The sequence below is a fragment of the Rhipicephalus microplus genome, chromosome X (genome assembly GCF_043290135.1).
Source record: "Rhipicephalus microplus isolate Deutch F79 chromosome X, USDA_Rmic, whole genome shotgun sequence".
Lineage (NCBI taxonomy): Eukaryota > Metazoa > Arthropoda > Arachnida > Ixodida > Ixodidae > Rhipicephalus > Rhipicephalus microplus.
This window is the reverse complement of record NC_134710.1, coordinates 471,894,650-471,919,151: the sequence shown is the minus strand read 5'-3', so window position 1 is coordinate 471,919,151 and position 24,502 is coordinate 471,894,650. Positions and strand designations below refer to the sequence as shown.

General features: G+C 45.5%; 2 protein-coding genes across 6 annotated transcripts in view; one reads left to right on the top strand and one right to left on the bottom strand.

Annotated features, from left to right (window-relative positions):
• Ctl2 (Choline transporter-like 2) overlaps nt 1-3,843 on the bottom strand; it is a 380,476-nt gene extending 376,633 nt beyond the window's left edge. For 2 of the 3 annotated variants that reach the window (XM_075881408.1, XM_075881410.1), the window contains exon 1: nt 3,689-3,843. The gene's annotated coding sequence lies outside the window, so the exon portion shown is untranslated. The remainder of the gene's footprint in view (nt 1-3,688) is intronic. The other variant, XM_075881415.1, reaches the window with a different exon arrangement.
• An 8,686-nt stretch (nt 3,844-12,529) lies between these two features.
• The window catches only part of LOC119160815 (endoplasmic reticulum transmembrane helix translocase), a 520,848-nt gene continuing 508,875 nt past the window's right edge, over nt 12,530-24,502 (top strand). Inside the window, exon 1 of one of the 3 annotated variants that reach the window (XM_075881402.1) lies at nt 12,530-12,916. In XM_075881402.1, the coding sequence (XP_075737517.1) occupies nt 12,818-12,916 (99 nt within the window). In that variant the 5' untranslated portion in view covers nt 12,530-12,817. The remainder of the gene's footprint in view (nt 12,917-24,502) is intronic. The other 2 variants (XM_075881404.1, XM_075881403.1) reach the window with 2 other exon arrangements.

Here is a 24,502-nt window from a genome sequence, read left to right as displayed (position 1 = left end):
TACATACAGGGGACGGTATCGCCATCTAGTGAACACTGCAAAAACTAAACTAGAGGTGGCTACATACAGGCTACAGGGGACGCACAGCCCACGCCCTAAGGAGCTTCGCCCCTAAAAGGATTGGTGTTCACACATGAGTTGAAGGTTTGTGGCTTTTTGCAGTTTTTGGCTTAGCGCATTACCTTGCAGAGTGGTCACCGCTGTTGGCCTTTTTGTCTAGGCGTGCTTGATTTGAAGGATTTAACGTCCCAAAACCACCATTTGATTGCGAGAGACGCCGTAGTGGACGGCTCCGAAAATTTCGACCACCTGGGGTTCATTAACGGGCACCCAAATCTGAGCACACGGGCCTACGACATTTCTGCCTCCATCGGAAATGCAGCCGCCGCAGCCGGGATTTGAACCCTCGACCTGCGGGTGAGCAGCCGAGTACTTTAGCCACTAGACCATCGAGGTGGGGCGTCTAGGCGTGCTGAAAAATTGCTTCCATACGAGTTGACGCATTCCAAAACTTTGAAAAGGGCCATAGCTGAACAATGTCCAGAGTATGCATGTGCAGGGTCGTGCTCACACGTTATGCAGAAGACTTTTCAATGCATGCTCCTTAACGCTGTAGCTGAGTTGCTCCACCAGACTGTCAAGCGAGAACACCACGGTACTGGGGTAGATCAAGAGTGCAAAACAGCGAGACCTGAGGTTGTACCGTGTATGCACCAAGCTGCACACGACCTAAAGGTGGTTGCAAACAGAGATGACATGCCGATTCTTTTTTCTGCGCCACGAAAATCATCTATACTTTCTCATGTATGCTATCTGATGGAAGCAACAAAGGTGGGTATGGTAAGAGGCACGCCAATCACACACAAAATGTGTCAACATGGTTGTTTATGAATTTACACTACCCTACGACAAAAGATTAATGTTGGCCGGCCAAGAATATGCGTGAACGAGCATGCACAGAAACATGAGCTTTCGTTAAAAGATGAAGATGGGGCACATTTGCTGACGCATTGCGATTCTCATAAGTGTGAGCCGTGCCTGGATAAGGTTTGAATTATTGGCAGAAGCAGGGACACAACTACTCGAGAATGCATGGATGCATTCTGTATAAAATCAGGAGGTTCATTAGGTATCCGTGATACTTTGTCTTTCTGGTAGGTAGAGTACAAGTTCACAGATTAGTTAGTATGCTCTCAATGTGAGTCTAGCTTACTCCACACATGTGTGCCTATAATTTTCGATGCAGGATATGATGAATAAACTGTCGAAACTTTGAGCTCCACTAGGCCTCTTTTCTCATTATTTTGTCACTAAAATCAGCCATATCTTTGTGGCTTCTACAAGAACATGGATCGATTATAATAGCAAAGAGTACTTCTTGCCTGACCTTTGTGACTTAAAAATTAGTAGGGGCAAATTTGACATAGAAGAGGGACACCATGCCTGGGTGATACAGACCATGGAAACATGAGGCTATGACAAGTTACCGATATGCAATGACAAGGAGAATGAATGTAGTGATTGTGCGAGCATTCTAAGCTAGAAAAAGGCTAGAAGTGATTGATTGATTTGTGGGGTTCAACGTTCCAAAACCACAATATGATTATGAGAGACGCCATAGTGGAGGGCTCCGGAAATTTCGACCACCTGGGGTTCTTTAACGTGCGCCCAAATCTGGGCACACGGGCCTACAAAATTTCCGCCTCCATCGGAAATACAGCCGGCGCAGCCGGGAATCGAACCCGCGACCTGCGGGTCAGCAGCCGAGTATTTTAGCCATTAAACCACCGCGGCGGTGCCCTAGGAGTGACCAGTGCCTTCTGTCACATAAGCCACGAAATAAAAAAAGCAACCACCGTCCCTTCTGCCACCATCTGGAACGTAAGAGCACTACCAAAGGCTGCATCCATTGTTCTTCTGCACAGTGGTATGGCATGCAGCTCCATAAAAGTAAAGCGAGGGCACATAAATGCTTCAATGTGGTAGTGTCAGAACGCATGCTCAAATCTGTTACAACAAAATTATAAAAAAAAACTACCGGCCTTTTCAGCTAGTCGTTTCAAAAAACTTTACATTGGTCTGAAGACAACGTTACATTGTACAGATTTTTGCTGGTGAATGGAAATTCATCGTTAAATTAGAAACTTCGTAAGATAGTTTTGCTGGATTGAGGTTTATTAGTATTTATTCGTAAAAATTACACATTGGGGAGCCATGAAATTTTTGTAAACGGGGGTGGGTGCTGGAGACGACGTTTTGACAAGTGGACTTTTCTTTTACAAGGCTCAACAAAATTTTCAGAATTTTCGTTCAGTACAAGAACCATATTACTTTATCATTGTGCCTATCTCAAAAAAAGGAGTTATTTATAATATAGAGGAGCCGAGAAATGTAACTTGATGTTATTTAATATTGCCCACACGCACCAACGAAGACCAAAAGCTTGTATCGTGCACTGACTACTATGCGGGGACAAATGTGCTAATCTGATAGTTAAGTAAACATCACATCCTTTTGATAGAAAAATAACATACAGAAAAACTAGTAATAAGACCCAAGAAGACATTGTATTTCCTAAAAAGTGAAAAGTCCTTCAATTTTCCATGCGATACTTGATTTAGCAAGACCAAACACATACATGTGCTTGAACGTATTGTAACACAGGGCAGGACTACACGGACACTAGAGAAGGGAGAAATCGCTCTCAGTGTGCTTACATAGTCGTGCACTGTGTTAAAATATGGTAAAGTACTGTCACCAACTGGTCCAGCTTTCAGTCCTTCTGTGTAAATGTGCTTATTTGCGGACGTCCCATTATTAGAGACCTAGCTACCCAGTACGATGCACATTTTCTGCATAATTTTGATAGGATAGCTTTTTATATGTAGTAAACTGTTTTTCTTGCATGCTCGTCTACTGACGCTACCAGCATCCAAGAAGCTAGAGACCACAAAAGCGCACAGAATGGGTTTGATCATTCGCACGTGTGATCATACCGGTGTCACGCGGGTACTTTTGATTGCAATCAGCTAGGGCGTCTGCGCCAAACTCGATCCGGTGCAGCAGTGACAGACCTGTCGATTTCAATCTAAAATATTCGACTGACACCAGTATTAGTCACTGCTAACTGCACAAACTAATCAGACCAAATACGGTGCAGCCGTCATCTAACTGCGATATGAAATGGTACGACACAGCAAACAAAAACCCGTGTGACAGTGGTGTTGTCAATACAGTGTGTCATTCCTAAACCTCACTCGTAAGTATGTCTGCACAAACATGATCATGCCTACGCGGGAGCAATTCAACGCTACGGCTCGCATGAACCAGCCAACACTAAAGTATCATCGAATGTGCAGGGAACTAAATTTGTCAAACAAACCACCGCACATCAAATCCCGGCTGGCGCGGCTGCATTTCCGATGGTGGCGGAAATGTTGTAGACTCGTGTACTCAGATTTGGGTGCACGTTAAAGAACCCCAGGTGGTCAAAAATTCTAGAGCCCTCCACTACAGCGTCTCTCATAATCAAATAGTGGTTTTGGGACGTTAAACCCCACAAATCAATCAATCAAACTACCGCACAGCACACACAAGACAGCCAGCACTTGAGCATATCACATCGACGCGGGATGTTGGTCATTCAACGCTACCGCTTGCACGAAACACCCACGGCGCTTGATCTTACTTTTGAAAGATCCTTCGGCCGAGAATCACTGTGCCACATCTCCAGACTCACAAGGAACAATACCGCAATCCATACACACCACCGCATAACAAAATTAACGTTGACCAAACTAGAGGAAGCGCTGACAGTCGACGTCGGCGCACCGCTAAAAGCGCTTAGGGATGTTCGAGCGATTTGGGTGCCTAGACAGCGCGCGGTCACCAGAAAAGCACCTAGGGCGCGGCCACTCGTATTAGTTCGCGCCATGACTCACCGTGGCGCTGCAGTCACCGGCGTCAAGTTCGGTTCAGACTGTCACGGTGGACGGACGTGTTTTTTGAGCGCTCCCAGTCAACTGCACAGATAAGTTGTTTTGCATGTTTTGAGCTTGTCTTTATAATTATAAGGCAGCAATTCAAATTCCTGTAGCACCTGTTTTATTGTACGGCTTTATCGGAGGCCAGTCAGCAGGTATTTATTAGTTTGTGTGTGTGTGTGTGTATTTGATTTTTTGTTTTTTTGTTGTTTTTTTCATTTGCCACCCCGCGCGGGAGGTGCACATGCATTGAACACGCAAATTTTTGTAGGAGAGCTTAGACTTTCTCTTTTTCGTGGGGCACGGCTCGAGTTTTGTAATTATCAAGTGAGACAAGTCATAGGGACAATTTGTGTCGAAAAGACATGGTTAAAAAGACTGTAAGGTGTTCAGGATGTGGGGTGGCTTTGAAAGTGGACCCAAGTGTAGAAGCGGAAGAACAAGAGGTTGACGCGAAGTGTAGGCAATGTGAGGTCGAGGAAAAAATGGAGAAAATGATGGTTGCCCAGAGTGACCTGCTCATGAGAACCACTGAACTCGAGATTGCGTTAGCGACAGAGCAAGAAAAAACGAGGGCTGTGGGAGAATGGTTGAAGTCCACCGAGGAAGCACTAGCCAAGAGGAACAGAGGAGCGGCCTACGGAGAGAACAGTAGAGAACCCGCAACCAGAATGGCGGAGAAGAAAGAGCAAGCAAGTTTGAAAAAAAGAACAGGTTCAGCCGGTTCAATTGTCGCAAGGCCCAGCTTCAGCGAAGTAGTGGTGGGGCTGGGAGGGGACAAAGCAGCTGGCGTCACAGGTGCAAGTAACCCCCAGGTGTAGGACGCTCCAGCTGAAAAGTCACAACACGTGATTATCGCCGGGGACTCGAATTTAAATTGATGCACAGAAGACATCGAAGAGAGGGTGAGAGGTGACAAGAGGGTTGCAGTAGGGGCGTTCCCAGGACGAAAGCTGGAAGCAGTCATGAGGCAAGCGAGCGTAAAACTCAAAACTGCAGCTGATAGACGAAACCTCGTGATAATTTGAGGTGGTTTAAACAATGTCTTAAATTAGGATACGGCAGGGCTAGCAACCACACTGGCGAAAGGCGTCGATGGCATGCGCGCCACTTCTCCTCAGGTACAGGTAGTGATAAGCACGATACCGGAGGTACCGGTGCGTGATAGCAACCTGCAAAGAGCGGTTGTCAACGCAAACGAAGAGATATGGCAGATGAGTCGAGAAAAAGGCTTTGAGGTGGTAGAAATAAACAGAGAGGTGCATAGGTGGGGTGGTTTTCAACGAGACAGAATTCACTTCGATGGGCGGCAAGGTCATGAGGTGGGTTGGCGACTTGCAGGACGCTCAGTAGCTTTTTTGGGGGGCAAGCGGGCCTTTCGGGGCGCAGGATATCTAGTAACGAGGAAAACAACCAGGGAGACTCTTTGACAGGTGGTATGGACAGATACGATTCCAAAGTCGCACCAGTATCCAAGATAGGTAGAGTCCGGGGCAGAAATAGACGTAGCCATGAGCACCGAACCAATTCAGACATAGGGTATATTAACATGCAGGTTGGTAGGAACAGGCTGAAGTGGGAAGTGATAGAAGAAGAGTTAAGGGAGGAGAGCGGGCTGGTATATGGTTTTGTAGAAACACATCTCAGGGACATGAAACAACCTCCTAACGATGCAGACTACACGTGGGAATATTGTAATAGAACAGAAGGCAGCAGATAGAGGGGTGGTATTGGGGCATTCATTCATAAAAGTACAGACTGGCAAAGGGTCAAGCAGGAGTGCAAAGGACAATTATGGCTGAAAGGGAAAGTGGCAGGGCAAATGACACTCCTTGGTATCGTGTACTTGTGGACGGGAGCAAAGGCCAGAGAGGAAAACCAGGCAATGGTAGAGTGTATACCAAATGATATTCAGGAGTTAGGAGGAGAGTGCGAGATAATTATACTAGGAGATATTCATGCGCACATAGATTTAGATGGGTATACCGACCCGACAGGCAAAGTGATCATGGATATGTGTGAAAGGCTTGATTTGATCATTTGCAACAGTACCGAGAAGTGTGAAGGGCAAATAACATCGGAGTTACGAAGGCTGAAGTCGACGATAGATTACGCACTGATGTCACATAGGATGTATGATAAGCTCAGGGGAATGCACACAGATGAAGGTGGCTCCAGAAGTCTGGGTAGTGATCACAAACGTATCAAGCTAAGTTTTGGAAGAGCAGTGAGAGTGGGAAGCAGACAAGATAAGCAACTACAGAAACATTTTTATTCAGAAAGGCAAATTGAAATAGCCTTTAAACAAATTGAGAAAGTAATCACTGAGGATAATAAAACAGTGTAAACATACACGAATCTAATTAGACTGTTTGAGCTATAGCTTGCTAAGGCACGTGACAAGTCACCCCGGAAAAGAAGACAAAAACCCAAAAGTTGGTGGGATGAGGAAGTTAAGAGAGCCATAGCAAAACGTCAGGAAGCCTCTAGGGAACACAGCCATGCTAAGCAGCGGGGTGAACCGACAGATGATGTTGAAAGAAAATGGGCAACCTTTCTAAGCTGTAGAAGGAATGCATCCCTTCTGATCAATGAAAAGATGAGAAGGAAGAGAGCTCAGTGGCTGGCAGAAGTACATAAAAAAGATAAAAAGGCAGCTGCGAAATTTTGGAACCATCTAAACTCGCTAAGAAATGAGACGAGCCTAGAGCAGAGGTTTATAACTACAGCTCAAGGTGCTAGGCTAGAAGGGGATGAAGCTATTGATTATATAAGAACAAGGGTGACAGAAAAATTGCAACAAAGAAGTGCTTTATGCACAACAATAGACAAGGATGAATCAAGTGGCACAAGGGCTCCATTTCCAAGACGAGAGTGGGAAAGGGCTGAGAAAAGGGTTCCTAGTAGTACATAAACAGGCCCAGATGGCATTCCAATTTTGCTGATAAAGACATTAGATCCGAAGTCTAAACAGACTTTGAGAGAGGCAGTGAGCAGAACAATAAGCGATGGTGAAGTCCCCGATGGATGGAAACTTAGCAGGATGAGCATGATCTATAAAGGAAAGGGGGACAAAGCTGACATAAACAACTACCGTCCTATAAGTGTGACATCAGTGGACTACAGGCTGGCGATGCAGATTATAAAGGAAAGACTGCAGGCATGTATAGAGGATGAGAGGGTGTGGGGAACTGCAGAATGGGTTTCGGAAACACAGGAGGCTGGAAGACAATCTGTTCTCACTGACGCAGTGCATTGAAATAGCAGAAAAGGAACAGAGGCCCATGTGGCTAGCATTTTTGGATATGAAGGGAGCATACGATACCGTGCTTCAAGAGGAATTGTGGGAAATACTGGACACACTAGGCGTGGAAGATGTAGTCACTAATCTTTTAAAGGATATCGCTTAAGGTAACAAGGTAGTTATAAAGTGGGAAAAACAGGTACCCAAGCCTGCAGAGGTAAACCGGGGGCTTAGGCGGTGGTGTCCCCTGTCACCCTTATTTTTCATGATGTACCTGCAAAAATTAGAGGCCAAATTAGACGGAAGTGGACTGGGCTTCGACCTCTCTTTCGTCAAACAAGGGAGACTCATTGAACAGGCACTACCAGCGTTGATGTACGCAGATAATATAGTGCTAATGGCCGACAACAAGGAAGATTTGCAGAGATTGGTGGACATCTGCGGTAATGAAGGAGATAAGTTAGATTTCATATTCAGTAAGAAAAAATCAGCAGTCATGATTTTTAATGACAATGAAAGTAGTGAGCTTAGAATACAGGAGGTCACACTAGAGATAAGAGATAAATACAAATATCTGGGCGTATGGATAAGCAATGGGGCCGAGTACCTAAGGGAACACGAAACATACGTGACGACTAATTGTAACAGGAATGCAGTGGTAATGAAAGACAGGGCACTGTGGAATTACAATAGGTATGATGGTGTGAGAGGAATACGGAAAGGGGTCATGGTTCCTGGTCGGACGTTCGGCAATGCAGTCTTGTGCATGAGATCAGAAGTTTAAGCAAGATTAGAAATTAAGCGACGTGGAATAGGTAGGCTTGCCTTAGGAGCTCACGGGAATACACCAAATCAAGGAGTACAAGGTGATATGGGATGGACATCATTTGAGAGCAGGGAAGCTAGCAGCAAGATAAAATTTGAGAAGCGATTGAGAGAAATGGGGGGGGGGGGAGCGTTGGGCAAGGAAGGTTTTCAGTTACTTGTACATAAAGAATGTCGACACAAAATGGAGGAGGCGAACCAGAAAATTGACTGGTTAATAGTTAGAAAACAGCAGGGGGCCAAACCAAAAAGAATTATCGGTTAAGAAGAAGGTGAAGGAAGCTGAGACCAAGAGCTGAGACCAACATGTGGAGAATTGACATGATTAAGAAGCCCGCACTAGAGATCTATTGAACTTTTAAGCAGGAAATTGCCAAAGAAAGATTCTATGATAATACTCCAGGTAGGTCTCTACTGTTTGAGGCCAGTACGGGAGTATTACGAACCAAAACATATCGGGCCAAATTTGAAGGGGTAGACACGGTATGCAGTGCGAGTGGAGAGGAAGAAGAAACTACCGAACACTTGATAATGTTCTGTAAAGGGCTTCACCCTATAGTTCAGGATGATGGCGCAGAGTTTTTCAAAACACTGGGGTTTAGGGACAGGGAGGGCAAATTAGACTTTAAGCGGGTAGAATTAACTAGAAAGACGTTATCTGATTGGTCGCTAAAGTCAAGGCACGAGTGAAAATAAAAGCCTTCACTGCAAAGTACGAGTCCTCAACCTCACTATTTAAAGAAAAAAATAAACAAATATAGTTTTTGGTTCACTAATTATTACGGCTTGGTGGTCTTAGCCACCGCCCGATCTAAAGGGTACAGCCATATCAATCCATCCGATCCATTCATTCATCCAGCCATCTAAACGTGTTCCATTTCTCGGACAGCATGGACTTGGTGCTGTCTTCTAAGCTGTTTTCGCAGATTGTTTACGTGCTGTCTAAGAATTGGAGCACAGCCCATAATTCCCAGTGGCGAGCGTCTCTTGTCGTACAGAATTCGTACCTGGGAAGAGGTTTCCTGAGGATTTTTTAATTTAAGTATTTTTGGTGGTGGCACTGTTCGTTGCAGTGGAACTTTTTTGAACACCGCCCCAGAACGACTACACGCAAGCGTCTATGGCTGTGTTCCAATTTTAAGGCAGCACGCAGACAGTCTATGGAGACTGCTTAACAGACAGGACCGAGACTATGCTGTCCGAGAATAGGTGGATGGCAGATAGCAAAACGGCGCGTCGTGTGCTACGGTACTTCCGGTCTGAAGCCTATCCATTCACTGCTTCAAGGTCCTGCTTCGCGGTTTAATCGGTGAGGAAACAGGTGTGTTTCTGTGACGCTTTTGCTGCCGCTTGTTCAATGATTGTGTTGTTTAATACTTCTTGTTATTGAATAGAATATATTTCGCGCATTTCATGGAACGAAGCCAGACGTGGACATGGCCAAAAAAACGAACGCTGAGAGATGGGTTTCGAGCACAGCGTGCAGTTATGCTTTGTAACCCGCTGTAATCATTCGCAGAGTCACCTCGATTTAGTATTTTCGAGCGCATACACATACATACCGAGGCCACTTCGAAGTCACTGGCACATAAATGCACATGCTCTCGAATGTCAATATACGTACAATGTCAACATATGGACACGTACTTTGCACGATCAAGTTTGCCGATATAGCATACTTTTATTGCATAATCTGTATCGCTAACTGTCTGTCAAATTTATGGAATTGCCGATAGCTTGGGTTATACTCCGACTCATAGCCTTAAAGGCTATGATCCACAACTGTACGCAAAGTGCGGAGAATTTTGCATGCATTAAAAAGATGTTTGAGTCTGTGAGGGACGACACCATATGTAAAGGAATATTGAGAGGCGTAAAGCAACAAAAAAAAAGCCAGAGAACTACGAGCACGTTTCATTTATAACGTTCCAAACACAATATACTACGGCCATTCGTTATATAGAGCTCGGAATGATATCTTTGCAACCCAAAAGTAAATGAACCATTTTACGTGTACGCGAGCAGCATGGAAACAAGTGACAAGATATTTCGCGATCCTATGATGTGCAGAAAATATTTGTATGTGAGAAAACATGCGCAATAATTACCTTTGCTGCAAAACAACAAGCATATGTGCCAAGGTGCAAGCCGCTTCAATGAAAAAATGACCGCTCGCACCATTACAACTACCTCGTAGTGATTGAATTTGTTATTCCATCATGCTACAAATCACTCCAAAGTATTAAGCAGAATTTTGTAAGAAGAGGGTACCACAAATGCAAGGTGGAATATGCAAAAAGTGCCGGCACTGGCAAGAATGCCCACACGGCATCACGGCGTCTCGAACCGGAAGTCGGTGCAGACGGACGCCGTAGCCCACAATCCATTGCGTGAGCCGAGATTTTGCTATCCGCCTATTGGAACACATCTGGACGGCTTTTACGTGACGATGCGCCACCTCGCATCGAGAAGTGAAAGCCAAAATAATTGATTGATATGTAGGGTTTAACGTCCCAAAATAAGCATATGATTATGAGAGACGCCGTAGTGGAAGGCTTCGGAAATTTTGACCACCTGGGGTTCTTTAACGTGCACCCAAATCTGAGCACATCTCTAGTCGATAGACCAATGTAGGTAAGGGAAGTCGGCAAAACGGATCCGTAACCTTGGGAAAAGGATTGGCTCTGAGGGCTGAGCCGGTCGGGCTGGGGTCCAGAAGCAGGAACGGCACTGCACCGGGACTGGGCGAGGCTCACCGCCGTAAAAAGCGGTGCGGCCGAGCCCGGCCCAGCGTCGGGACGTTCCTGTGGAAAGCCACAGCTGTGCATTTTCCGTGGGCTTCGCGCCCGAGGTTCTTGCTTCGGCCGGCAGAAAACAGCCAACTCAGAACTGGCACGGACCGGGGGAATCCGACTGTCTAATTAAAACAAAGCATTGCGAGGGCCGTTGATCGGTGCTGACGCAATGTGATTTCTGCTCAGTGCTCTGAATGTCAAAGTGAAGAAATTCTAAAAATGCCTAGGCGAACGCATAGGGACCGCGTAATGCTGTTGAAGCTAAAGTAACTTTGAGTTGCGTCGCGTCCTGAGTTCTTATGTGTATAAATTAGAGAGTGCAATAACATACTATGCATCCTCGTTATTCATTTCTTTAGTGGTTTCATGCTAACTGGCTGTTGCTGTGTCAAGTGCATTGTAATAAAATAACAATACACCATTGGTATTTATATGTTTATTTGTTGTTTGAGAATAAATATGCGCTCAGATGTAACAGCTAAACACAATAGATTTGCAGGAAAAACGATGTGTATATCGAGGCAGCAACAAAACATGGGCAGCGAAGGTATGCAGGCCCGCTCACTGCTTTGTAGAGTGTTTGAACAGCGCTGTGCTGATATGCAGGATGGAGCAGAAGTTGGCGGAAGCCAAAACGACTAACCGTACATTGAATTTTCTAACCCAAATAAGTCTTGTCATTGTTAAGGAGGTGCAAACTTGCAAATTTTGGCATTAGTGCGCAATGCACTACATATCTGAAACAAAATGTAGCTACTAAAGCAAGCAGCTCAGGGGCGTAAGGTGAAGTGCGCACCTATTTCCCGCAATGATTTCTACAATGCGGGTCCTGCAGTTGAACAATACTGATTGTTGTCTTAGTTGGTACTTGCTTACTGACATGCTTTGGCCGCAAATAACACACACTCAAAGTAAATAAACACTCAACGACAAGCACAAGCGGCACAACCTGCAGTTGAGATTGCACGACCATCTACTTTAGCGGCCGCCCAGCTGATGCGAAAATACGTCATCAGAACCTTAATTTCGCAAAAGAGGCCCTTATATGCTTTACACAAAAGTGCGTGGGTTGATCTTTATAAAACAGTACTACTTGGAACAAGACCCCCACTGACGCTGTCTAGTTGCAGTACTTGCCCATAATTTTTGTGAGACATCGTGAAGTATGCAGCATCAAGAGGAATATTCACGTCAGCAAATAAATAAAACGTACTGTACCTGCCCACCACTCCAAATAAAGTCTGTCCGCAAATGAACATGGCTGAACATTATAGCGCATGGTAGCTTGGAAAAACATAATTCTCACGTACGTCCACTCTAGTGTTTCCTGTCTTCATCGCGCTTTCGTCTTCGTTCACGGCCGCTAACATAAGCAGCCAGCCACATGGCACAGCTGCTACAGCCGCTGCGTGGTTCGCGATGGGTTCGCGCGTCTCCGTCGCCTAGACAACCTAGACAACCTTTGCGTATGCGCAGAATGACCACAGCCGGGAACAGTGACGTGTACCACGTGACTTTTTCAACACGCTCCAGAAATACTCTCCCCTGCGTGAGAATTGGAATGGGACTTAAGATGGCCGCCGTCTATTTAGCTGTCTATTTAGCCGTCTATGATGATTATTGGAACACACCCTATTTATTGTACAGAATCTTACCCAGGAAAAGTTTTTTGGGGACTTTTCCACCTGTAGATTTTCGATGGTGGCGCCGTTACGTCGCAGCGGAGATTTTGAAACGCCGCTACGCCGGCCGGTGAGGTGTTCTCTTGCCTGATTCTCATGCTAGTGCTCATGTCCTTCTTGTCTTTTTGTCGTCGTTCTGTTCTCACGCTATAACTATCGTCATGTCATACCAACTAGCCCAAAACTGCCACACCTCGTGCTAGCGCCTTGCTCGAGTGAGTTTGATCGTTTGGCCGTGACTTAATTGGCTCTGCGAGTTGTACAGCTTTCGTTTGGCTAACGCGGTACATGAATCGGTGCTCCGTAGCGATTTCGCCAACATCGTGGAGACTGCACTTGCTCGATCGGCAGACGTCGCAGGCTAAGTGCGCTGCCTTGCCACAACAGGTAAGCAGTGGTCTATATTATTTCTAGTTGTACTCCGCCCTGTTGGCCGCTATCCTGTATGTAATGATCAGAAATACCTGTCCACATCAGATAGCGCGATAATGTAGGACTATGCTGCCAGCATTCAAGAACACTTTCCCAGACGCTTCCCATGTAGTGCTGAATTTTAGGCACCTGTAATAGCTTCTTGAAAAGTTGTGTAACTTGCACTGAGTCATCCTCTCATTAGGCTGATATGCTGGAATGGCAAAATTAAATTGTGCTTCGCGTTGCCCATGTGGGATTGAGGGAACAACACTGGTGTATTTGTACTGACCCCAAATGCGTGCTTCTTCGCAGTGCATGTACGCGGCGATGAAGCCGAACGTGTAAATGCCAGTGCTTTTACTGTGTGCTTCTTCGCAATACTTGTGTATGACGGTGAAGCACACTTTGTGATGCCAGTTTGGTCAATTTGTGTTTGTTTTTACCGCGTTCTTCTCCGCAGCGCACGTACATGGCACTGAAGCCGAACTTGATCACGCATTGCATCATTGTTTTATTTGCAGGCATAGAGATGAGGGCTCCAAGTTCAAATCAGCACGCATTTTCCTTTACGTTTATCCAGCAACTTATTTTTTTTATTTATTTGGACATACTTTTGATGTACTTGCCACCAAAATCCTAAGCTTTCATATTTACACGTGTTTATATGAAAAAGAACGATGATAGGAATGTTTTGTAGATTCCAGCTAGTGAGTCAGGCGGTTTTTCGGGACGACAACGAAGCAGGTATCTTGCTGTACAGCTGATTCTGAATACGCTCTTTTCGCTGCCGTAAGCTGCTGCCATCTTTTGTTCGCGTTGCACTGCGACACTGGTGGAGGAGCTGGGCCGCGACGCTGCGATGCTTCACACTCCTAGTGGGAGCCGTTCATCCAGCCCGGACGTGTCTACTGCAACCCCTGTCCATCGATTCAGTCGTCGGCTACGAGGTATTCCTCCAGACTGCAACCCCTCGCAGAAAACCTCTACCAGACATCTAGAAATGGCTAACACCAGCTCCAGCCTGTACTTCTCGGCACCAGTCCTCCCGCTTCATCCCAGGTAACGTTTTTTCAATCGCTGGAGCCTAAACGCTTTGGTGGTGGCGCACATGAAGACGTAGAAGACTGGTTAGATCACTATGACCGAGTTGCGAAGATCAACCAGTGGTCTGCTCAGGAAAAGCTCGGCCGGGCCTACTTCTATCTTGATGACAGCGCTCGTACTTGGTACGAAAACAGAGAAGGCGACCTGTCCACATGGACCGACTTTCACCAGAAGATGGTTGAAACTTTTGCCAATGTCGACAGACGTGACCGCGCCCACCAACTACTAGAGCTAAGGGTCCTCAAACCCAATGAAACGGTCGCCATGTTCGCCGAAGACATGACACGTTTATTTCGGAGGGCTGACCCACAGATGACCGAAGATAGGAAGTTGCGCTACCTCATGCGTGGCGTGAAAGAGCAGCTGTTCGCCGGACTTCTGCGCAACCCGCCAAGCACTGGATAGAACTTCATCAAAGAAGCATCGGCTATCGAGCGGGCCCTTCACCAACGCTGCCGACAATATGACCGCTTGTGCAGCAGCCCCTAAATTCAGGCCGCCGCTGTGACGTTTGACAGTCATAGCTCCTTACGTGACATGATTAGAGAGATTGTTCGTGAAGAACTGCAAAGGCTGCGGACTCCGGTAGTGGATACACCCATGGCATCTGTCGCTCAAGTCGTCCTTGACGAAATACGCCAAGCATTCTCGACAGCTGGTCCTGCCCCCGAACAACGTCCCATGACGTACGCCGCCGCCCTTCGAAGCTCCCCACCCACTCCACCTTCATACTACCCGCCCCCTGCAACTATTCTTTGGTCACCACCACAGGGGGAGACATCGTGGCGCCCACCCATTCAGCCCCCCTACGACCAGTCGTCTTCTGGCCTGCCATGGCCTTCGTCGCGTGAGGAGTTATCACGGCAACCACAGCTTCGCCGAACAGACACCTGGCGCACTGTCGACAGGCGTCCATTCTGTTTCAACTGCGGAGGTGTAGGCCATATAGCCCGCTATTGCTGGCACCGCGCCGATCCGTCTCGCCCTCTCAGGCCACGGTTTGACAGTCGACTTGCCAACCACTACGTATCCCGCCGTGGCGATGTCGGTTCTCAAGGACCTCCGGTACCTCGACCCCCATTCGACGGCCGCCGTAACAATGATGACAAGATTATAACTGATTACGAGCCGGTCTTCCGACATCGACCACGCTCTCGTTCTCCTGCCCAGTCACCTTGGTTGCAGCGCCGCACTTTTGCCGACACCAGAGAAGCGAGGTCACCCAGCCCACACCGGGGAAACTGAAGGCGGCAACCTCAGGGGGTAAGGTTGCAGGCTGTCAAGACGAAGAAAAAAAGCCCCCATTACTCCCACCTCAGGACGCTGTAAAGCCGACAAGACGCAATACCGACGAAACTGTGACCCCAGGCCTTACCGTTCTTGTGGATGGACAGCAAGTCAAAGCTTTAGTCGACACCGGGGCTGACTTCTCTATTATCAGTGATGACCTTATGACCTTGCCGTACGCCTAAAGAAAGTAAAGACAGCGTGGACGGGACCTCACTTGAGGACGGCAGGCGGCCAATTACTGATGCCTGTCGGAATGTTCACAGCAAGGCTCGACATTGGTGGCTCTACTTTCGTGGCGACGTTCGTCGTTCTCGCTTTATGCTGTAAAGACCTGATTATCGGAATGCATTTCTTGAGAGAACATGGCACCGTCATCAACGTCCCTGACAGTGTCATTACGTTTCGCAACAACAGCCTTACTTTAGTCGATTGTTCAGAGCCGAGACATACGTCTTGTTCAGGGCCTTTGCGTCTGACGGATGACGATGTGGTCGTCTCGCCACGATCGTGTACGCTTGTTTCAGTGGCAGGGGATGAGCCGTTTGATGGCGACGGTATTGCTGACCAAATAAGCTCGCTGATATTTAGCCACGGTATTTCAGTTGCTCGAGGTCTAGTCACTGTCAACTTCAGTACTGAGCGCCGACATCTCCTGAAGGGTACAGCCGTCGCTTACTTTGACAATACCGCAGAAATCCAAGGCAGTTTATCGGTTCTAGACGAAGCACCTCAAGAAGAATCAGTACCTAATCTTCACGTTGGTACTACGTTGTCAAGGGATGAACGAACGAGACTTCTTGAGCTGCTAGCTGAATTCCAGGACTGCTTTTCATCGACATAACGGGTCGGTCGAACGCCGCTAACAAAGCATTGTATAATTACCCACGACGCAGCAAGGCCTATACACCAGAATCCTTATCGTGTGGCTCCAAAGGAACGGGAAGTGATACAGCAACAATTTGCTAAAATGCTTGAAGATGATGTGATTCAGCCATCACAGAGCCCGTGGGCATCGCCTGTAGTACTAGTTAAGAAAAAGGACGGTACGCTGTGTTTTTGCGTGGATTATAGGAAGCTGAATCAAGTGAGTAAGAAAGATGTGTATCCGCTTCCACGTATTGATTACTCCCTTGATAGGCTTCGAAACGCTCGCTACTTTTCTTCAATGGACCTCAGAAGTGGATATTGGCAGATCGAGGTAGACCCAAGAGATCGGGAAAAAACCGCTTTTGTGACGCCGGATGGTTTATATGAATTTAAAGTTCTACCCTTCGGTCTGTGCTCAGCGCCCGCTACTTTTCAAAGGCTCATGGACACTGTACTTTCAGGGTTTAAATGGAAGACCTGTTTAGTTTATCTAGACGACGCCATAGTGTTTTCCCCAACTTTTGATGAGCATCTCAAAAGGCTAGAAGTTGTTTTACGAGCCATACGCTCCGCAGGCCTCACATTGAAACCAGAGAAATGCCACTTGTTTTGAAGAACTGCTGTTTCTTGGTCCTGTCGTCAGCTGCACCGGCGTTCGGCCTGATCCCGAAAAACTTGCGGCCGTGGCACGGTTCCCAGTGCCGTCCGATAAGAAAGCTGTCAGGCGCTTTCTGAGCCTATGCGCCTACTATCGCCGGTTCATCGCCAACTTCACACGGATTGCGTCGCCGTTAACTCGCCTCACTAGAGACGACGCCACCTTTGAGTGAAACCACGAACAGCAAGCAGCGTTTAATGACCTCCGCCAACGTCTTCAAACACCTCCAGTGCTTGCTCACTTTGATGAGCAAGCGCCAACAATGCTTCACACTGACGCAAGCAATGTAGGCCTCGGAGCTGTGCTTGTGCAGTGGCAAGAAGACACGGAACGAGTGGTCGCCTACGCAAGCAGGACGCTAACACGAGCTGAGGCCAGTTATTCAACAACTGAGAAACAATGCCTCACCATGGTCTGGGCAGTTATGAAATTTCGCCCGTATTTGTATGTCCGCCCTTTCAAAGGTATAAGTGACCATCATTCACTCTGTTGGTTGACTAATTTAAGAGATCCAACCGGCCGATTAGCGCGGTGGAGTCTGAAGTTGCAAGAGTTTGATATGATGGTCATACACAAGTCTGGGAAGCACCATACGGACGCCGACTGCCTGTCTCGATCACCAGTACAGTCAGCTTCTCTTTCTGACGACGACAATATGGCCTTCCTTGGTGTTCTCGACGCATCCACGACTGCCCAACAACAACGAGGTGACCCTGAATCGCTTGATTTGATTAATTACGTGGACGGACGTTTTTCGAGGGCACCTAGAGCCTTTGCAAGGACATTATCGTCGTTTTGCTTACGCAATGGCGTCCTATACAAAAGAAACTTTTCATCCATTGGAGCTCCCTATTTGCTCGTTATTTCTGCACCCCTTCGAACTGAAGTGCTCCAAGCATGTCACTACGAGCCGACGTCTGGCCGTTTAGGCTACACTCGCACATTGGCAAGAATACAGCAGGGATACTACTGGCCACGACTCACAACAGCCGTCAAGCACCACATTCACACCTGCCTTGATCGCCAGCGACGCAAGTCACCTCCAAAGGGACCCGCCGGTCAGCTGCAACCTGTTCAGGTTCTACGTACACCGTTTGACCAGATAGGAATGGATATTTCGGGACCCCTTCCTACTTCTACTGCAGGGAATCGCCGGGCTATAGTCGCAACAGACTACCTAACCAGGTATGCCGAAACAAAAGCTATCCAAAAGAGCACCGCAGCAGAATTGGCGAAATTTTTCATAGAAAATATTGTGCTACGCCACGGTGCCCCGACTATCGTGATAACAGACCGCGGAACAGCATTTACGGCAGCTCTTTTAGACCACGTCCTGATGCTTAGTGGAACGACTCACCGTAAGACCACTGCATACCACACGCGAATGAATGGACTAACGGAGCGCCTCAACAAGACGACTGAAGACATGCTGTCGATGTATGTGGATGTCCAACATTAGAATTGGTACAAAATTTTACCCTACATCACGTTCGCACACAATACGGCTAAACAAGAAACGACTCGCATGACTCCATTCAGCTTGGTTCACGGACGGGAGGTACGGACTATGCTGGATGCGATGTTGCCACATGAATGTGACGCTACCAACACAGCCGCTGACGTGTTCACTGAACGCGCGGAAGAAGCTAGGCAGCTCGCCCGCTTACGGATCCACCAGCGACAAGACTACGACGCAGGCCGCTACAATGCTTGCCATAGAACTGTAACGTACAAAATCGGTGACAGAATGTGGGTTTGGACACCCGTACGAAAACGTGGACTGTCCGAGAAGCTTCTAAGGCGATATTTCGGGCCATACCGAGTATCGCGCCAGCTAAGTGACGTCACCTACGAGGTCGTCTCCGACAGTCCCCAATGCCCGAGGCGTCGCCAGCACCAGCCTGAACTTGTTCATGTAGTGCGTATGAAGCCGTATGTGAGTGACTGACTGCACGTTAAAAAATACTGTGGGTCTGAATCAGCATCGGGACGATGCTCTTATAAGGAGGGGCAAGTGACACGTGTTTATATGAAAAAGAACGATGATAGGAATGTTTTGTAGATTCCAGCTAGTGGGTCAGGTGGTTTTTCGGGACGACAAAGAAGCAGGTGTCTTGCTGTACAGCTACTTTGTCGATTTCGAATTTTGACCGTACAAGCATTTTTAAAATTTTATAGCTTACCGGCAAGAAGATCTCAATATGCTTTTATCGCAAACCCAGACGCCTTCTTTCTTGCTCATTGGCCACGGTTTCACACACCTCAGATAATGTTTATACAAAAAAATCTACAAAGTATAAATGTGAACATTAGAAATGTAATTGAGACTAATGACTCGAATTGTTATGTTATTATTGAGTATGATGATATATTCCCCCAAAACGCCAAATTACAATCCCCCAAATTTTTAAATAACATATTATTAGATTACTTGGAGCATGCAGAAACTAAAAATATAATAGCCACAGATGCTTCCGTAAATAATCAAAAGGCAGGTGTAGGCATTGCCTCTGATTTGCTTGACTGGTCCTTTTCAGTGAGACTGCCTGATTTTACTCCAGTTTTTGAAGCGGAGCTCTTGGCGATTATTTTAGCTCTTCGAAAACTTCCATCAAATCAAAACAACGCAGTCATAATGACGGATTCTCTTTCAGTTTGTGCAGCTCTGACAGCTTCAGAGAACTCTCGAATTTTAAGCACATTCAAAACATTAGTACCCCCGCAGTTGAGACTCCTGAGATTACTATGGGTTCCGGGACACTGTGGATTAAGATTAAATGAATTGGCCGATTCCTTAGCACGAGCCGCACTTGATGGGCCAGTTTTGTCCATACTGCCAGATGTTGAATATATCACGGCAATAAGATATCGAAAATCAGCAATCTCCACTGATACGATAGAAAAAGTAACTACATGGACAGACTGTAACCACCTCATGTTTCCATGGCAACCCCACTGGAGTCAGTCCAGAAAGCTCGAAGTCTTAATTACTAAATTTCGATGTCGTGTCCCCCCCTAAACCTGTATCTACACAGAGCTGGTCAGACAACATCACCCCTCTGCGCATTCTGCAGAGAAATTGAATCACTAGATCATTATTTTTTGTATTGTCGCCGCTACGAGATACTTAGAAAAAGGTATAGTTATGCCATTTCGGAAAATAGGCCTTAGATTGACGGCGGAAACGGCGCTAAGCTTTGGCGCCTCAGCTTTGGGACATTGCCACAGAAATGCTTTCAATGCCGTTTGCGATTATATTCAGGCAACCAAGCGTATACCTTTATGATCTTCAATAAAAAAAATTATTTATTACTCCCCAGGGCAGAGTGAAGTAAACGCAGCTGAGTGGTAATCATAACACCTCAAATCTCAAAATTGCTCAACTTGATTTTTTTTTCGTTTGCTCTTTTTATGTTGTTTTTATTTTTACAATAGTCTTATTATAATACCAATTCATTACACATAGTTAAAATGATCACAGAAAAACTGCACTACACTTTCTTGGCCAATCCCCCTGAGTGGGTATGAGCCAACCTCCCAGGGAAACAAAACAAAAACAAAACAAAGCTTTACAGCTGATCCTGAATACGCTCTTTTCGCTGGCGTAAGCTGCTGTCATCTTTTGTTCGAGTTGCACTGCGACAATATTATGGAAGAACATGTCATCACTTGGTGCCTTCTACACAGGGCTGTACCAGGGAATGAACATGTCGGCTGTTTCTTATGCTAATACGCACTGGGCGACAGAAGGGCCATGGAATGAATTTGTAAGCAACTATTCATTCGAGCTGACATCCCCGAAGCCCAGAGACGGATCTTGCAAAGCATAGCACTGAAGAACACTTCAGCTGTTTAAGAGTTCACTCTATTCTTACTACCGCCGAACGTATGCAAGCTTGTTCAGATAACATTGTGGCATCTCCTCCTGGTCCACTTACGCCGAAGCTTGCAAGAGACACTAACAAGCTTTTGCTTCGCAAGTTTTGTTTACTTTCACCTTCCATCCGATTTTTCCATATAGTTTACTCGGTATACCGAATGAAGTAATCTGCTGTAATAAATTAATAACACATTATCTTAATCAATTTTACAAAACTGCAACCAAGAATAAAATGGGAGAGCTACTGCATTATAGCCTTTCATTATAAAAGCGGCGAGTTGGGCTTGTCAATACATTATTTTGGTACACTACAGTGCAATAAAGACACAATAGATAGAACACAAATGACGAGCGCTGATTGGGAGAACAATCCTGGCAGGTTGTACAATGGCTAGCAAGGAAGCCTTCAAAATCTTTTCTGTCATGCGCATTCTTCACATTATTTGCATGCTCTGTTAGCCTATTGTTTGTGCAACGCTCAGTTTGGCCATCGTACACTTTACCTCACTTTGAAGGAATTTCGTAAACTACCCCTTCTGCACAGTCAGCAAAAAGTGTCCTGTGCTTTGAGCCACAGACCTGTTTCATCTTTGCCCCCGGGTTGGTCAATCAAAGAGCTCAGAAAACCTGTTTGGTACTGAAAATACGATCTTCACGTCTTACCACTGGGCCACTTTTTTCAAGTTGGGCAACAGCTTGTGCATATAAAGTATTAACGCTACCTTCTGCCAGCGCGTTGCCAAGACTTCACCATTTCGCTGGTGGAGGGGCACTTTCTTGAAGCAGGCTGTCTGCAAATGAAATGAGGAGTGGCTCAATATGCCCAGAACCTGACAGACGTTTAGCTTGACGCTCGAACACTTCAGAAGTACAGTGTGGGCAATATTTGCCCAGAGCACTCTTGAGGCACAACGTGGCAATACCTCGTTTAACGAGCTTATAATGGGCGGACTTGAAAGGTAGCAGTGGTTTGTTAGTGCATGGTTCATAGCACCAGCAGACGCTAACACCTGTAAAACGAAACCAGATTTCTAAAAATCTAATTTGGTAATTTACCGAGAAATCATGGGTTAGGCTAAATGGGCTCATCACTTCGAAAAAACAAATCAAGTAGCACTTTGCTTTGTAATTCTAAGTCGTACGAATATCAATTTAAAACAATTAGATAATTGTCAACATATCAGAATGTGCTAAAAACACTTTTATTGGTGAGTGAGCCGTTGATATGTCCATTGAAATAAGAGAGAACTAGGTCTCTAAGAACCGAGCAATGCAGGAACGAATGCAGACGCCTTGCTTCTGCAGGTGTGAGATCCCTTCAAACATTATGTATGTAAACGGCTAATAAAAGCCTAAAGGTTCTAAAAAAACACCACCAAATATCCCCGCAGAGTTTTGGAAAGCAACGGAACTGTGTTTGTCAATAGAATGCTCAACACACTCAAGAAAAAAAAGACGTTTGATATCAATCGATAAATCCTGACAGCACTGGTCAGTGAAAGTGTCAAAGACGTCGAAAGCCAGGTTAGATTTAGTCTCAATTAAAGGGTCATCTATCACTAAAAGCTTGAGATTACACTGATTAAGATTCTTTGACAATGGTCCGAAAACATACGTAGAACTTGCACTCAAAAAGAAATTTGAAAAATTGTTCTTGCTCTTATCGATCACCTTAACCTGTTGAGAAATGTTAAGCTTGTCACAGTTTTTTTTTTGCATAAGACTTTTGTTTACTCAATAAAATATCGGAGAGAGAATCGACCACAGAAGTCGCCTCTCTCGACTTTGGTTTCAAAATATTTTTGCTCAGTAGAACCGTGAACCACCCCTATTATCGACAAGGAGAATGTGGATTAAGTGGTCGCATAATAAAGGAGTCGCTCATCTAATGGGTGGGCTGTGTTTTAAGTTCTTGCAGCTGTTAAGGAGGTGATCAGCTTCTGAAATACAACATGTGCTCTAATTGGCAGGGGCTTCATGCGAAACCTTACGTACAAAATGAAGCTGTGCTGGCCTCGACTCCCTGAATGTCACAGCAAGCTTTAGTCCAAGAGAAAGAACACAGGTTAGACCGGCTGGCAAAGTTACTTCACCGATGATGTGCACATTTCATTGTGACTCTTACGTGCGTGGGGTACGCCAGGTCTTCAGTCCTCTTAGGGTGGTATAAATATATGTGCTATTTCTCAATAAACATTGTTGAAAGTTCAGAGCTTGTCCTCCTAATTTGTATTCCGTCCAATGTGTCTTTCTGCACTGTATTGCACCATAACTTTAATTGTTGTTTCACAAGTATATTCACAGACCAGGACCATCGCCAAAGTGTTTGAGTATCACCATTAATGTTATGAAGTGTACATAAGCGTGTTTTTTGGGTGAATAAGTCATAAAACAAACACCTTTAACTCTCGTACTCTCTTCCATCTGTAGAGAGCGTATGAGAGTTAAACGTGACTTCAACATCTGCAAAAAGTTTCCAATGTCTTGCCAGCTGAGCGTAACAAAAAAAGTTTTGCACCATCTTTTACTTTTTAATTATTGGTCTGTATTTACTAGTCAGTTTTTTAGAAAAAAGAGTGGGCTCATTATCACTTTTCGCCTGGGTGATATAGTTGACAACTAACGGAAATTTATAGTAATGCCATGAATGAACATATGCGATAAAGTTTGTGTGCCCCTGTGTGGTGAGATTTTTTTTACAAGATAAGATGAAGGAGTGAGTAGAAAGAACTCTGGGCAAAATTTCATAGCTTAAGGAAGCTGCATGTTCACTATTATGCCTGTATTATCTTAAAATAAAGATGCCTTTCTAAAGCTTTCTGCTAAGTTTTGTTTTTGTGTCTTACAGTTTCAGTGAATGCTACAGTGGTACCTTGTTCTGAATTTTTTTGCAAGTGCATCACAGCAGCCCCATTAAAAGATAAGGGATGACGTTGGCCCTCTATGCTGCGATGTTTCTGCAGTGCAAACAGCATTCATTCATTTGGATTTGGCAATAAAGAAGTATAGTAAATTTCAACGATGCGTCAGCCTCTCAACTCACACACTGCAAATGCAGCCTTTTGCCATGTGGCCTAAAAGGAACTGCAACCAACAATACGTCAATTCTTACAATATTTTTTTCATTTTTTTGTGTCAAATATTCTATCCAGCCAATATATGTCTCCAAGCCGGTGCAAGGTTCTAGCGCTAACTAGATGAAGGCATCTGAGAAAGCGTGTTCGACACAAGAGTGATGCAAACACCTGGGCTGTCAAAAGATGCCAGAAGATAACACTTTATTCACATCGAATGCACTTTACATATGGCTCGCAGTGAGGGTGCGGAGGTATCAAAGTGACAAGAAAAGTTGATATATTAGCTTCTCATGGTCACTACCTTCAACCTGGAACTAGTTTGAAGTGCCATGTTGAGTGGTAAGTAGACTACAAGATGACAAGCGGCTTAGACAATTATGTGTAAGTTAACTGTACAGAACAAATAATGGTTCACAAGAAGAAAAATTATCTGAATGGAGCCTTTTATCTGTAAAATAAACCCAAAAACTATTTAACTTGGCGCCGAATCCCCTCTGCCGAACAGCCACCATGGCGTCATATAATCACATGATTTTATTTTTTATTTATTTGTTTATTTATTTATCTACGGCCTCTTTTTACAGATTAAAATGTTAGGACTCCTCAGCAGAAATGAAAAGTTTTGAGATTAAGATCTTTTGCGAGTGTCTATACAAGATGGAAAATTATCTGAATGGAGCCTT